This window comes from Hypanus sabinus, chromosome 3, assembly GCF_030144855.1.
Source record: "Hypanus sabinus isolate sHypSab1 chromosome 3, sHypSab1.hap1, whole genome shotgun sequence".
Classification (NCBI taxonomy): Eukaryota; Metazoa; Chordata; class Chondrichthyes; order Myliobatiformes; family Dasyatidae; genus Hypanus; species Hypanus sabinus.
The window spans coordinates 46,371,544-46,386,231 of NC_082708.1; the positions used below are offsets into that span (position 1 = coordinate 46,371,544).

Consider the following 14,688-nt stretch of genomic DNA (forward strand, 5'->3'; position numbering starts at 1 on the left):
ATGATACTTCTGTGGCTCCAGTAATTTTACTGCGGGAGCTCCTGAACGCAGAGCTACTACGATGCTTTGTGTGGCTGCTTAAACACACACACATGTTGGTAACTGCAAGCGAAACCCGAGTCAATTCAGAAAAGCACTTGCTCTCCTTCCGGAAGTGCACACAAAAAACAAGAGATGAAGAGACTGCGCCGAGATTTCGCCGCTACTCGGGCCGGTCCCCAGCGCCAGCCTCCGAGTCGGCCGCTCCGTCCCACAATGCTTCGCGCGGCGCGTCACTGACGGCGAGCATGATGGCGGCTCATAGTGCACCAGAAGTGATAGCACAGCTGGAAAGCGCAGCCAAAGTTTTAATGGTAAGGGCCTGCTTTCCCCTTTGCCTCTTCTCCAAGTCCACGGGGTATGTCGGAAGCTCCTGGGCTTAATTTTGATGGCCGTGATTTGCAGGATGCTGGTATGATGAGGGGTGAAACACGGTGCGTGGCGCAGTGCCCCAGACCCTGGTGTTTGATTAAACTCTACACCCGAGAGTGTCTTTGGCTCTGCTCACCTCATGTTATTTCCGCCTAACTCTATTTGTTTGTCTGTGGTTTTATAATTAAATCTATTGTTATCTACAGTTTTTAAATCAGCTGTATAAGATTTTATTTAGATAGATACCGATGTTCAAGTAGAATCATTTTATCGGCGGGGTTCTTGATATCCTTCAGAAATATTTTTTTTGTACACGAAGAGTTGGAATGCAGTCAGATCAAATATTTTGCAGTTCAATGGAATTATTTATGGTGGCTAAACTAACTTCTAGTAAAATTCTCCCATTGAGCTTTAAAATGGCGTGTTGTTTCAGGTATTGATTGGTGATAGCCTTTCAGGTACACTACTGAGGTATATAGGGAGAAGTAAAGATTAATTTCCTTCACCTTTAACTTTGGGTTTAATGCAGGAACCAGCACAGAAGTTGTGGAAGATGGGCTTTATTTTCCATGGTATAAAGTAATTAAGGATTCTTACCTTTTATGGACTGCTAAGTATTAATTAAGAAATATTAATTCACTGCAGACTAATAGTTTTAATTTGAAATGTATGAATGATGCAAAACAAGCAGCTTAGGTAAACATGCTCATGAAATTTGCTACATGGTTATGGTCTTTACATCTTTCTTTGTAACAATCCAATTTTTGAAATAGAAATGACATTGACTTTACATTGCATCTGTTCATTCAGAGCTCGAAATGCTTGCTTGTATTTTGATACAGTTTTGTCGTGTTGCAAAAGCTTAAAATTTATGAATTTTTACTTCTATTTCAATTTCCTCATTGTTTTTCCTTGCCATCTGAATTCTGAGTGTGTTATTCAACCTCCATGTCCTTCTCAATTATCCTGCAGGATTATTTGTTTGTTTATTTTATTGCTGTTTTTCCATGGCTCTGTTAATTTTGGCACAACTGTGCTGTTTAATTTACATTAGTTGTTTGGAATACCAGGATTGTGAAAGACAGTGTAAATGCAGATCCTTTCAAGTGCCTTTTAATCACATGTGAGTTGAGAGTTTGTATCCTTATCAAGTCTGTCAATTACTTTGAATCCTGGAACTGAGTCTAGTAGACCAGTTTTGACCACAGAATTAACAATTCCTTTATTTCAATCATTAATGCTCATTATTGAAAGGATGACCTACGATAAGGAGGCAGAACAGCTTGGGGCCTGGTGCCAGGCAAATAATCCCTTCCTTAATATCAACAAGACAAAGGAGATGGTTATCAGCTTCAGGGGGAACTGTCATCACTTGCATCCTCCTTTACATCAGAATCAGGTTTATTATCACCGGCATGTGTCATGAAATTTGTTAACTTTGCAGCAGCAGTTCAATGCAATACATAATATAGAAGAAAAATAAATAAATCAATGACAGAACATTTGATTTGAATAGGTTAAAAACTGTGCAAAAACAGAAATGTATATTTAAAAAGTGAGGTAGTTGTGTGTGCCTTCAGGCTTCTGTACCTCCTGTCTAAGGGTAAAACTGAGAAGAGCCTTGGGTGCTGGGGGTCCTTAATGATGGACGCTTCCTTCCTGAGGCACTGCTCCTTGAAGATGTGTTGGATACAACTGAGGCTAGTGCCCGTGACGGAGCTGACTAATTTCACAACTTTTTGTAGGTTCTTTCAATCCTGTGCAGTAGCCTCTCACCACCCCCCCCCCCCCCACCAATACCAGACAGCAATGTATCCATGATACATCTTTAGAAGTTTTTGAGTGTTTTAGGTGACAATCTAAATCTCCTCAAACTCCTAATGAAATATAGTCGCTGCCTTGCCTTCTTTACAGCTGCATTAATATGTTGGGACCAGTTTAGATCCTCAGAGGTATTGATACCCAGGAACTTGAAATTCCTCGCTCTCTTCACTTCTGATCCCTGTACAAGGATTGGATCAGTGACTCAGCAGTAGAAACTGCAAGTAGTTTCTAACTCCTGGGAGTGTGCATCACACATAATCTTTCATGGTCCCAGAATACATCCTACACAGACAAGGAAGCTTATCAATACCTCTAATTTCCGAAGGGAGCTGGACTTTGCACGTTTGTATGTCATTACAGAGGTGTGTAGTACAGAGGGGATCCTGACAAGCTGCATTAAGCTTGGTATATAGAAGCTGCACTGCAGCGGACAGTAGGGCTCTGAGACTGGTAAACAACCGCCCAGTGCATCACTGGCACCTACTTACCCACTGTCAGGGACATATATAGAAAGATGCTGCAAAAGGGCTATTTACTTCATGAAGGATTCCACCCACCCTGCTCATGGATTATTTGGCCTTCTCCCATCAGGGAGGAGGCTACGTAGCATCCATGCCAGGATCACCAGGTTCAAAAACAATTATTTTCCCCAAGCTGATCCAACACCTCCACCCACTAACTCCGCTACTTTATTGTTTCCTGTCATTCACCTTCTGTACAGCCTAGTGTCACTTTATGGGCAAACAACCGATCTATGTATATAAGCTATCATATGTATTTATTGTGTGTGTTTTATTCTTTATCTTTTGTGGGTTTTTGTCCTGCATTGGATCCAGAGTAACAATTTTGTACTTCTCTACGCATGTGTATAGGAAATGACATTAAACAATTTTGAATCTTGAAAACAAACTGAAGGTAAAGCCTACTACAGTGGGAATTTCAATATGGTTTCTGAGTTGGAGAGTTCCTCTTTTTAGGAACATCCTTATTCATCCTTTGACATTTCTTCCCAACCTTCCTTCCTTCCTTCTGTTTAAAACATATGGCTCAGATATTAATAAAAATTATTTAGGTTAGCTTCACTTTTACAACTAATTTAGAGAGAAGTTGTATTCATTGAACCCACCCTCAGCTGGGTTGTTCCTCTGTTTCTTTTCAATGAGGGACACTAGCTGAAATTTTAAGTTTTAACACCTGGAATTCTCTGTGAGGGTTACCATGTTGCACTTGCACTGTAAAGTTGAACTGCTGTAAATGATAGTAAAATTTAGATTTTTAGCCAAGACTGAATATTCCTTCAGCTTTCAGTTCCAGATTCTTTGAGTTCACTGGTTATGAACTACACTCTTTGCCTGAAACTTCCAAGTATTTTTGAACCAGTCAAGAGGCACCACTTCTGTGTCTATGACTGAGAAACTGGTTCATCAGGTTCTGCTCTAGCCTTGGTTCATAGCTTGAGTTTCTGACCTTGCACCTTTCTGCATTCTGAATTTCAAACATTTGCAGCTGTTCAAGTTGCACATCTTGTATATCGTAAGTTTCAGAGAAATACATCCAACAGAACACTCTTCAATACTCTAAATTTCTTCATGTGGCTGTGAAGGATCTCTGAGCTTTCACACGTAGTTCATTATCAGATACACCATGTTGATACAGGTTTACTTAAAATAGCCTAATGACAACATTGGACTTTTATTTTTTATATATTTCTGGGGAATGAATTGTTTCTACAAGAGCCATACAATGATTCAGCATCCCAGGTTTGATCCTGATCAGAGCTATCTATGTTGTCTTGTGTTCTTTCTGTGACTGGCTGGCTTTCCCTCTGGTGTTCCAGTTTCCTTTTTTCTTTCCAACACTTTACTGGTTGATAGGTTAATCTACTATAAAATGGTCCTTGAATATTTGGGTGGTAGGAGAATGTGATGGGGGGGGGTGAAAGGGTGGAGTTAATGGGAAAATGGTATTGCTGTGAGGACTGAATGATCTCCTGCGTCATAAGATATGGAATTAACCGGGCTACCATTCCAGAATGCTGCTACTTTTCGCAGTCTATTTGCCTTTCTTTTTTGCCTGGACTGTTTTCCCATTATTGTGCTTCCTTTCATTTTGCTCACTAGGATCTCTGCTTTCCAATTTGTATCCTAACTGTTCTGTACTTGAACTTCCTACTTTGGTTCTCTGATCAGATGCATACCTGCATTTAGGAATTTTTCATCCTCTGATTCCACCTCCTCATTCAATCACCTTGTGATCTGAGCTCATTTGCCCTTTTCTCCCATAAGCTCTCCCTCCATATAAACTCCCTGGTATGTATGGTAGTTTATATGGATGGAGAGCTTAAGGGAGATGCTCTTTCCTCTGTTAACCCTGGTTCCTGTCTATTTCTCACCTACATGATTCAACTATAGTGCCTGTTTTTAGTTTCTCCCCCTTGCCATCTCTTTTGACCAACTGTGGGTAGTACTGGGTGGGCAGAGATTCTAACAAATAGATACGGAAAAGAACAAACCTACTGAGATGTGCCCTTGTAGCAAGCTCTGATTCTTCCAGCTAATGACTCATTTCTCATTGAACCAGATTGTAATCTTGATACTATATTTGATCCCAAGTAAAGTTTTGGTCTCTGTGTTCATGCCATACCTTTCTGTCTAAGCCTCTAAATGAGCATTGCAACGTGCTTCTAGATGGCATGCCATATTCTATATTCATGTCACTATTGGTTGTGACCTAACTTGCACCCGTTCACCTATTGCTCCTATCCTTGTTGATCTGTGTTGGCTCCTGGTTAAGCATTGCCCCAATTTTTGAAAATTGTTCGTCCTTGTTTCATAGCAACTTTCTATTATCTTAACTGAAATGGAAAGGAGAATTGTTTTACAAATGGAGCAGTCAAGATGCTACAAAGATTGATTATATTGTGGTGCCAGATTAAAGACATGTCCTTAGTTAGAAAGATGAAACCATATCTGTGGGTTTATATTTACTCACAGACATTGGTGTAGTTGTGTGGGGTGGTTCTGCAGTTAGTACTGTTGCTTCACTACTCCAGCAGTTCAGGCTTGTCTTGACTTTGCATCTATCTGTAGAACTCACACGTTCTCCCTGGATTTCACCTGGATGCTCTGAATTTCTTCACAAAAATATGCTGGTTGGTCAGTGAATTATTTACCATAAATTACCCTTAAGATAAATGGGGCTAGTTTAATTGGGGTGGAGTTGAGGGATGTGAGAATAGATATTGGAAGAAAGTTGGGGAGGTTGGGGGAAATGGGATTGTGATGAGAAGTAGGGAGACAAAGGGCTGAATTCTTAAATTGCAACAAAAAAAAGAGAAATTACGAATAGATTTTCTGTTGTCTAAAGTGTATGGTAACTATTAGAAGAATATTTTACCCTGGTAACTCGGGTGGTTTCTTTGGTAGAAACTGTAAGTGATGGTATTTCAAATCCTGATTGTGTACTTCAAGCCTATAGATTCTTTTGGTGATAGGTGAAAGACTCATTACTTTTTTTTTAAAAAAGAGTGAGACAAGATTAAGAATCGTGATGGTGAGCTTCCTTCTTGATATTGCCACACTTCTGGTTAAAGTATTTTCATAAGTCTTTTGGCTAGGGAGTTTTGTGATTTAATAGTGATGAAGGAGAAGCAATATATTTCTATGTCAAAATGAAATGGGTCTTGAAGGGGACTCTGAAAGTAAAGGTGCTCCCATGCACATGTCTTTAGCTGATACGGGCTGCAGGTTCGGAAGATGCGGCTAAATTAGCCTGGGTGAGCAATTGTAGTGCATACAGGTGAACAGGTGCACAGGCACTGTACACCTGTGGTGGACGGGATTAATTTTTAGGATGGTTCTGTGAAATAAAGGTGCTGCCTTTTGGTGTGAGCCATTGGTCTTGCACTCATTCAGGCAAAATGGGAATTATTCTATTGTGCTACTGATTTGTGTTTTTGTCATGGCCCTTTGCACTTTATTTGCCTACTTACATTGCACCGTCTCTCTGTAACTGTAACACTATATTATTATTGTTTCTTCCTTTTTTTATTACCTTGGCATACTTGCATTTGGAAATGACCTGTTTTAATGGCACCCTCAACAAAGCTTTTCACTGTAACTTGGTACATCTGACATTAATAAACCAATTGGCTTGCAAATGCTGGAAAGGCTATATGCTGTTAAAAAGCGAGTCATTCTCCACAATGTACCAGACTTTCTAACCTACTCTTGTAGTTTTTGTATTTATGTGGCAGGTCCATGGTCTCCCACCACAATGTCAAAGGAGTATGTGCTGATTAAGGTCTTGTTGGAGGTGGTCATATCTGGTACTTACGTGACGCAAATGTTACATGCAACTTAGTCCATGGCTAAATATTGCTTAGATCTTGCTGTATGCTGGCAGAGGTTGCTTAAATTGACGATCTAAGTTGAGCATTGTGTAATCATCAGTGAACATCTCCACTTATAAATGGAAGAATAATTGTACAAAAAAAGCAGTAATGGTTGGGTCAAGGACACTGCCACAAGAAATTTCTACAACTATGTCCTCCATCTTGCTCTGCTGACAACAACATAATTTTCTTTTGTTCAAGATTGGCCTTCAACCACTAGAATGTTTTCTCTTCTGATGCTTTGGACTTCAGCTTTAACAGGATGTCTTAGATCATAAGAAATAGGAACAGGAGTAGGCCTTCTGGCCTCTTAAGCCTGCTTCACCATTTAATGTTGGCAGATGGAGTTTAATGCTGAGAAGTGTGAGGTTCTACGTTTTGGCAGGAATAATCCAAATAGAACATACAGGGTAAATGGTAGGGCATTGAGGAATGCAGAGGAACAGAGAGATCTAGGAATAACAGTGCATAGTTCCCTGAAGGTGGAGTCTCATGTAGATAGGGTGGTGAAGAAGGCTTTTGGAACGCTGGCCTTTATAAATCAAAGCATTGAGTACAGAAGTTGGGATGTAATGTTAAAATTGTACAAATTTAGAATATTGTGTGCAGTTCTGGTCACTGAATTATAGGAAAGATATCAATAAATTAGAGAGAGTGCAGAGACGATTTACTAGGATGTTACCTGGGTTTCAGCACTTAAGTTACAGAGAAAGGTTGAACAAGTTAGGTCTCTATTCATTGGAGCGTAGAAGGTTGAGGGGGGGATTTGATCGAGGTATTTAAAATTTTGAGAGGGATAGATAGAGTTGACGTGAATAGGCTGTTTCCATTGAGAGTAGGGGAGATTCAAACGAGAGGACATGATTTGAGAGTTAGGGGGCAGAAGTTTAAGGGAAACACGAGGGGGTATTTCTTTACTCAGAGAGTGATAGCTGTGTGGAATGAGCTTCCTGTAGAAGTAATAGAGGCCAGTTCAGTTGTGTCATTTAAGGTAAAATTGGATAGGTATATGGACAGGAAAGGAGTGGAGGGTTATGGGCTGAGTGCGGGTAGGTGGGACTAGGTGAGATTAAGAGTTCGGCACGGACTAGGAGGGCCGAGATGGCCTGTTTCTGTGCTGTGATTGTTATATGTTATATATATATATATAATATCATGGCTGATCTGGCTGCGGACTCGGCTCCCCATAACCCTGGTTCTCTTCATGTGCAAAAATATATTTAATGAGGTAGCCTCTACTGCATCGCTTGGCAGAGAATTCCACAAATTCACTACTCTCCAGCAAAGCAGATTCTCTTCATCTGTCCTAAATCTATCCTCTCAAATTTTGAGGCTATGTGTAGTCTCACCAGTGCAAACAACTTTCCTGACTCTATCTTTTTTACTATTTTGTGTTTCTATCGTATCCCTCCTCTTCTGAATTGCAGTGAAGTCCCAGATGACTCAATCTCTCCTGGTAGGCTACATTGTACTCCATCTGCCAGGCACTTGCACATTCACATCTCTCTGTAGACTCTCTGCATAGAACATAGGACAGTACCGACTCTTCATCCCACAATAATGTGCTGTTTTTTTAACTAACTCTAAGAACGACGTAACCTTGCCCTTCATTTCTTTCTTCAATGTGTGCCATGGTGGCATAGTAGTTAGCACGATGCTATTACAGTTCTGGGTGTTGGAGTTGAGTTCCGATGTCATGTGAAGGAGTCTGTACACCCTCCCTCTGGAATGCATGGGTTTTCTCCAGGTGCTCCACTTTCTTCCCACAAGGCAAAGGCACACCAGTTAGTGGGTTGATTGTCCTGTGATTAGGGTAAAATTTGGTGGGGGTGGGGGGGGGGTGTGCTGGGTGGCGTGGCTCAAAAGGCCAGAAGAGTCTATTCTGTGCTCAATAAATAAAGTCTAAGAGTCTCTTAAATGTCTCTAACGTATTTGCTTCTAAATTCCATGCACTTACCACTCTCTGTAATAAAAGTCATTCCTCCTACACTTTCTCCAATCACCTCAAAATTATGCCCTCTTGGATTATCATTGCCACTCTGAGGAAAAGACACTGGCCGTCAACTGTATATATGCCTATTATCATTTAAACTCCTATCATGTCACCTCTCATCCTTCTCTCCAAAGAGAAAAGCCAGAGCTTACTCAACTTTTCCTCATAAGACAAATTTTATTAAATACTTTATTAAAGCTTTGAACAAGGCACCTTATGGAACCTTATGAAAAATTGCTCTCTAATGCAGTTAGCATCCTGGTAAATCTCCTCTGCACCCTTTCTAAAGCTTCCATATTTTTCCTATAATGTGACCAGAACTTGACTCTCAAGTGGTGTAACCAGAATTATATAGAGCTGTGAGATTACCTCATGGCACTTGAACTAAATCCCCCGACTAATGAAGGCCAATGCTCCATGTACCTTATTAATCAGCCTATCAACTTGCATGGCAACTTTTAGGAATTTATGGACGTGGACCCTCTGTTCCTCCACACTGCTAAGAATCTTGCCATTAACCTTGTACTTTGTCTTCAAGTTCAACATTCCAAAGTGGATCTTCACAATTCTCTGGATTGAATTCCATCTAACACTTCTCAGGCCAGCTCTGCATCCTATTAATATCCTGCTATCATCTATGATAACCTACATTATCCACAACTTTACTAACTTTCTGCAGACAGCACCCCTCCACTTCTCCAGGCAGAGTACGCTCCATCTGCTACCATCTTGTACAAGCAAGTCATTTTTGAATCCATGCAGCCAAGTTTCCCATGTCTCCTGACTTACTGAATAAGGCTACCATGGGGAACTTTGTCATATGTCTTACTAAGATCCATTTGCACCACCTTCATCAACTACCTTATCTCTTTCTTGAAGAAGTTAATCAGGGACCTGCATCATGTCCCTCACAAAGCCATGCTAACTGTCTTTAATCAGACTATGATTTCCCCAAATGCTTGTAAATCCTGTATCTTAAGAATCCCCTCCAATAGTTTTCCCACTACTAATGGAAGACTCGCTGAACAAAAGAATAACATTTTCCGCCCTCCAATTTTTTGGGACTACTCCTGTGGCCAGTGAGGATGCGAAGAACATTCCCAGAGGTGTAGCAGTCTCTTCCCCCTCTGCAGTAACTTGAGGTATATCCTGCCCTGCCCTGGATATTTATCTATTCTAATGTTTTTCAAGAGTTCAGTATATCCTCTTTGTTAACCTTGACATTTTCCAGTATATTAACTTATTCTGTGCTGACCTCGTGTTAAGCAAAGTCCTTCCTATTGATGAATACTGAAGCATAGTACTCATTAAGAACCTATCCTTCTTCTGGTTCTAGCACTTTTTCATCTTTAATTCTTGGTTGGTCCTATCCTCATGCTAGTCATCCCGTTCTTCACATTTTGGGGTTTAGAATGACTTCAGGCTTTCACTAATCCTACTCACCAAGGCCTTATTCCAATCTAGGGTCCATGGACCCTTGGTGTAAAAGGGCATAAAAAAGGTTGGGAATCCCTGCATTAGAGTGATTGTTCCCTTCTTGTTTTTTCCACCCACACTGACTCAGTGGATGATCCCTCCATGACGTCCTTCATTTCTGCAGCTGTGATATTTTCCCTGATTAGCAATGCCATTCCCCACCTCATTTATCTCCCTCCCTGTCTTTTTTAAGACTATAAGACAGGAGTAGAATTAGGCCATCTGGCCCATTGAGTCTGCTCTGCCATTTAATCATGACTGATCCTTTTTTTTAATCTCCTCTTCAACCCCAGATCCCGGCCTTCACCCCATAACCTTTGATGCCATGTCCAATCAAAATCCTATTAATCTCTGCCTTAAATACACCCAATGATCTGGCCTCCACAGCTGCATGTGGCAACAAATTCCACAAATTCATCCACCCTTTGGCTAAAGAAATTTCTCCGCATTTCTGGGCGCCCCTCTGCGTGAGGCTGTATCCTATTGTCCTAGACTGTATCCTATTGTCCTAGACTCTCCCATCATGGAAAACATCCTTTCCACATCTACTTTGTCTAGGCCTTTCAACATTTGAAAGGTTTCAATGAGACCCCCCCCCCCCCCCCCACAATCCTTCTGAATTCCAGTGAGTACAGAGCCAGAATCATCTAACATTCCTCTTACGATGACCCTTTCATTCCTGGATTCATCCTTGTGAAGCTCCTGGACCGTCTCCAATGCTAGCACAACAAGATGAGGGATCCAAAACTGTTCACAATGCTCAAGGTGAGGCCTCACCAGTGCCTTGTAAAGCCTCAGTATCACATTCTTACTCATGGATTCTAAACCTGTTGAAATGAATGCTAACTTGGCATTTACCTTCCTCACCACTGATTCAACCTGAAGTTAAACTTCAGGATGTTCTGGACAATGACCCAAAAGTTCTTCTGCAATTCAGATTCCTGGATTTCCTCCGTTTCGAAAATAGTCCGCTCATTTATTTCTACCACCAACATGCAGAACCATGCATTTTTTTGAAACATCTAAACCTGGAACTTTCAGTAGCTATTCTTGCCATTGTGACAGCCAAACCTCTGTAATGGCCACACTATCATAGTTGTATGTACTAATACAGTAGGCCCTCATCCACGGGTTCTGCATGCGTGGATTCAACCAACCACGGATCAGGAAAACCCGGAAGTTCTCTCTCCAGCACTCATTGTTTGAGCATGTACAGACTTTTTTCTTGTTATTATTACCTAAATAATACAGTATAACAACTATTTACATAGCATTTACTTTGTATTAGGTGTTATAAGTAAGTCAGAACAGGTACATCTGGTATTATTTTAGCGTCAGTCAAATGTTTGTCTTAGTATATCGTATATATTTTACCTTTCTATGCATATAAAATATTTAAGAAATGTATGTATTTCAATAATTAAACCACTGCATTGCTGTGTAATAATTGTAGCTTTCATCGGGGCACGGCCTTTCATATGCTCCATTATTTTCACTTTATCCATTAAAAATTGTTCTGATCATTGACCGACTGTACCCTAACGTTTTTCCAATGACCGATGGCATTTCACCTCTTTCCGATCGGTTTATTATTTCCACTTTATTTTCGGTCATGATTGTTTCCCGTCAACGGAACAGAAACACTGCGGATTCAGTGGCGGGTCCCAAGCTCTGCCAGGTCCTAAAGTCCGCTGGATTGAGACAGGTTAAATAAGGGACTTGAGCATCCATGTTTTTTGGTATCCATGGGGGGTCCCGGAACCAATCCCTTGTGGATAAGGAGGGCCGACTGTATATGTGCTAAATTCATCACCCTTATTTCTGATATATTTCACATGAAAGGAGACATTTCAACCCATGCCACTGATTGCATTTATGCCCTATCCATTGTGCACATCCTTTGCACAATTTGCTTTTCTACTCTTTCTTGTCATCAGCAAACTTGGATACATATGCTACACTTAATCCTCTCTTCCAAATCATTAATGTTTATTGTGAATTGTTGTGGGCCTAGCACAGGGATCAGCAACCTTTACCACTGAAAGAGCCACTTGGACCCGTTTCCCACAGAAAAGAAAACACTGGGAGCCGCAAAACCCGTTTGACATTTAAAATGAAATAACACTGCATACAACGTTTTGTTTTGCCTTTATGCTATGTATAAACAAACTATAATGTGTTGCATTTATGAAATTGATGAACTCCTGCAGAGAAAACGAAATTACATTTCTGCATGCAACAAAAACATTTTGGGGGGTGGAGTTTCAAGATGGCGACGTAAGCATCTGCCTTTTAGGCGCTCTTTATTTTTTCAACTATAATCACCCTTTAATTAGATCTTTTCGAACTTAATCATATGAGTTGCTACCTTTGATTGACCCTTTTTTCCTAAAATAATATTTGATCTAATCTTGTCGAACCTAAAATGGCTACAAGTAAGAAATCGGCTAAGGATCCTGTATCCATCGACGCAATTTCTGGTCTTTTGGACACTAAACTGGATGCTAAACTGGATACTAAACTGGCGGGTCTGGAAGGCAGACTAGAAGGTAAATTGGACAGTAAACTGTTAAATTTGGAAAGGAGGATTACTTCGAAAATATCCGATCTTGAAGGAGTTGTTAAATCGCTTGAAACTAAGTTTCAGTCGCAGGCGTTAGAGGTTCAGCAGCTTGGAAATAAGATCACGACTCTTGAACAATCAATTTGTGAAAAAGCACGTACAATTGAAGTGTTAGAGAAGAAGATAGTCGACTGCTAAAACTTTAGATCAGTATAAGTTTAAAATTACTGATCTTGAAAATCGTTCTCGCAGACAGAATTTGCGCATCATCGGAATTCCCGAAAAAGTTGAGTCCGGTGATTTAACTGAATTTTTCTCTAAATTACTGTGGGAAATTTTCGGTGGTGAAGGTTTGAAAAATGAACCTGTTATCGACCGCGCTCATAGAGTTGCGAGGTTTTCGTCTGTGCCTGATAAACCACGAGCGGTGATTGTTCGCCTTCATTATCCTCGTGAGAAAGAGCTTCTAATTCGGTTAGCTCGTAAAAAAGGTATGATCTCCTACAAAAATTACTCATTTCGAATTGTTGAGGACTATTCGTATGAAGTAATGAAAGCCAGGATCGCTTTTAAACCAGTGATGGCAGAGATTCATTCGATTGGATTTAAACAAGCTTTAATGTATCCAGCGAAGCTTAGAATTGTGCTGCCCGACAACAGTCTACACTTTTCTAACACTCCTGAAGAAGCGAAGAAATTTGTTGAAGAATATCGATCCTCTAGTGCAACTTGAACTATGAGTTACATTGAAGATTTTTTTTTGGAGAGAGGATGCCATTTCATTTTAAGTTTTAACCCTGGAAGTTGGGTTATAACTTTTTATTTTGGGTTATAGGTCTGGGTTTTTTTTTTACTACTATTATTATTGCTTATAGATGCTGTTTTAATTTTTATAATATCCTTTTTTATACACGTTTGTATTTTGTAATCATGAATTATTTTTTTAAAATGTCGTTTCTTCTTCCCATAAGTCTTTACTTTTTATAAGCGTTTATTTGCTTGCCTGTATTTAGAAATGGAACAAAGGTTTTGAATTCTTTTTTTTTAGTCTTTTTTTTATATATGTTATAGTGTCTATTAAATCTTTTTTTTTTAAAAAAAATTCTATTTTGATAACTTTTTTGATTGCTGAATTTATATTCATATTTTGTAATATGGCTTTCTCAAAATGTCGTTTCTTCTTCCCATAAGTCTTGGCTTGTGAAACGTCATCTTTGTATCTGAATATGGAATTTCTTTTTTAAAGGTGTATTACATTTTTAAACTTTAATGTTCATTTTTTTTTATTAATGATTTTTCTGGTTTTACTATTTTGGTTTTTTTTCTTGACTTGACTGATGTGTGTGTGTATGTGTATGTATGTATATATATGTAGGTATATATATATATATATATTTTTTTTTTTTTGCAACTCTATATTTTAATTAGGGTGTTATATAGTTTTTTCTTAAAAAAATTTTCTTATGGAGCTGCCATCTTGAAATGGGGGTAATATTAGTATTAGTTTATGCGCCTGCCGCTTGGCTTTCTTTCAAAGGGTGGGGGGAGGGGGGAGGGATCTTTTTTCACGCTTTTGCTTTTTATTTTTTTGCTTTTAGTTTATGGGCTGACTTTAAATTGTTAATATTGTTGAGGTGTCAGGATCTCCGGTTGCTCCTGAATCAATTTTCCTTCTTCCTAAATTGTGGGTTATGTGTCTTTTTAACCTTTTATGATACACACAATTAATATTGGTATGATGGATAAATCTATTAACTTTATCTCGTGGAATACTAATGGTTTAAATCATCCGATTAAACGTAAAAAAATGTTTAAAGTATTCCATAGATTGAACGCTAATATTATTTTTGCACAGGAGACCCATATTAGGAGGGAGGATAATCAACGTTTTTTTAGGTTCTGGAAAGGTCAACAATTTCACTCAAATTGTACCGCTAAAATTAGGGTTGTGTCTATTTTTATAGACGCCTCAATTTCGTTTACACATTATGAAATTATTTCGGATCCACAGGGTAGATTTTTGTTGAG

At 39.5% G+C, this 14,688-nt stretch overlaps 1 protein-coding gene across 1 annotated transcript in view; it reads left to right on the forward strand.

Moving 5' to 3' along the window:
• Positions 1 to 268: 268 nt before the first annotated feature.
• The window catches only part of xpo4 (exportin 4), a 115,283-nt gene continuing 100,863 nt past the window's right edge, over positions 269 to 14,688 (forward strand). Inside the window, exon 1 of the mRNA XM_059964214.1 lies at positions 269 to 353. Coding sequence (XP_059820197.1) covers positions 288 to 353 — 66 coding nt within the window. The 5' untranslated portion in view covers positions 269 to 287. The remainder of the gene's footprint in view (positions 354 to 14,688) is intronic.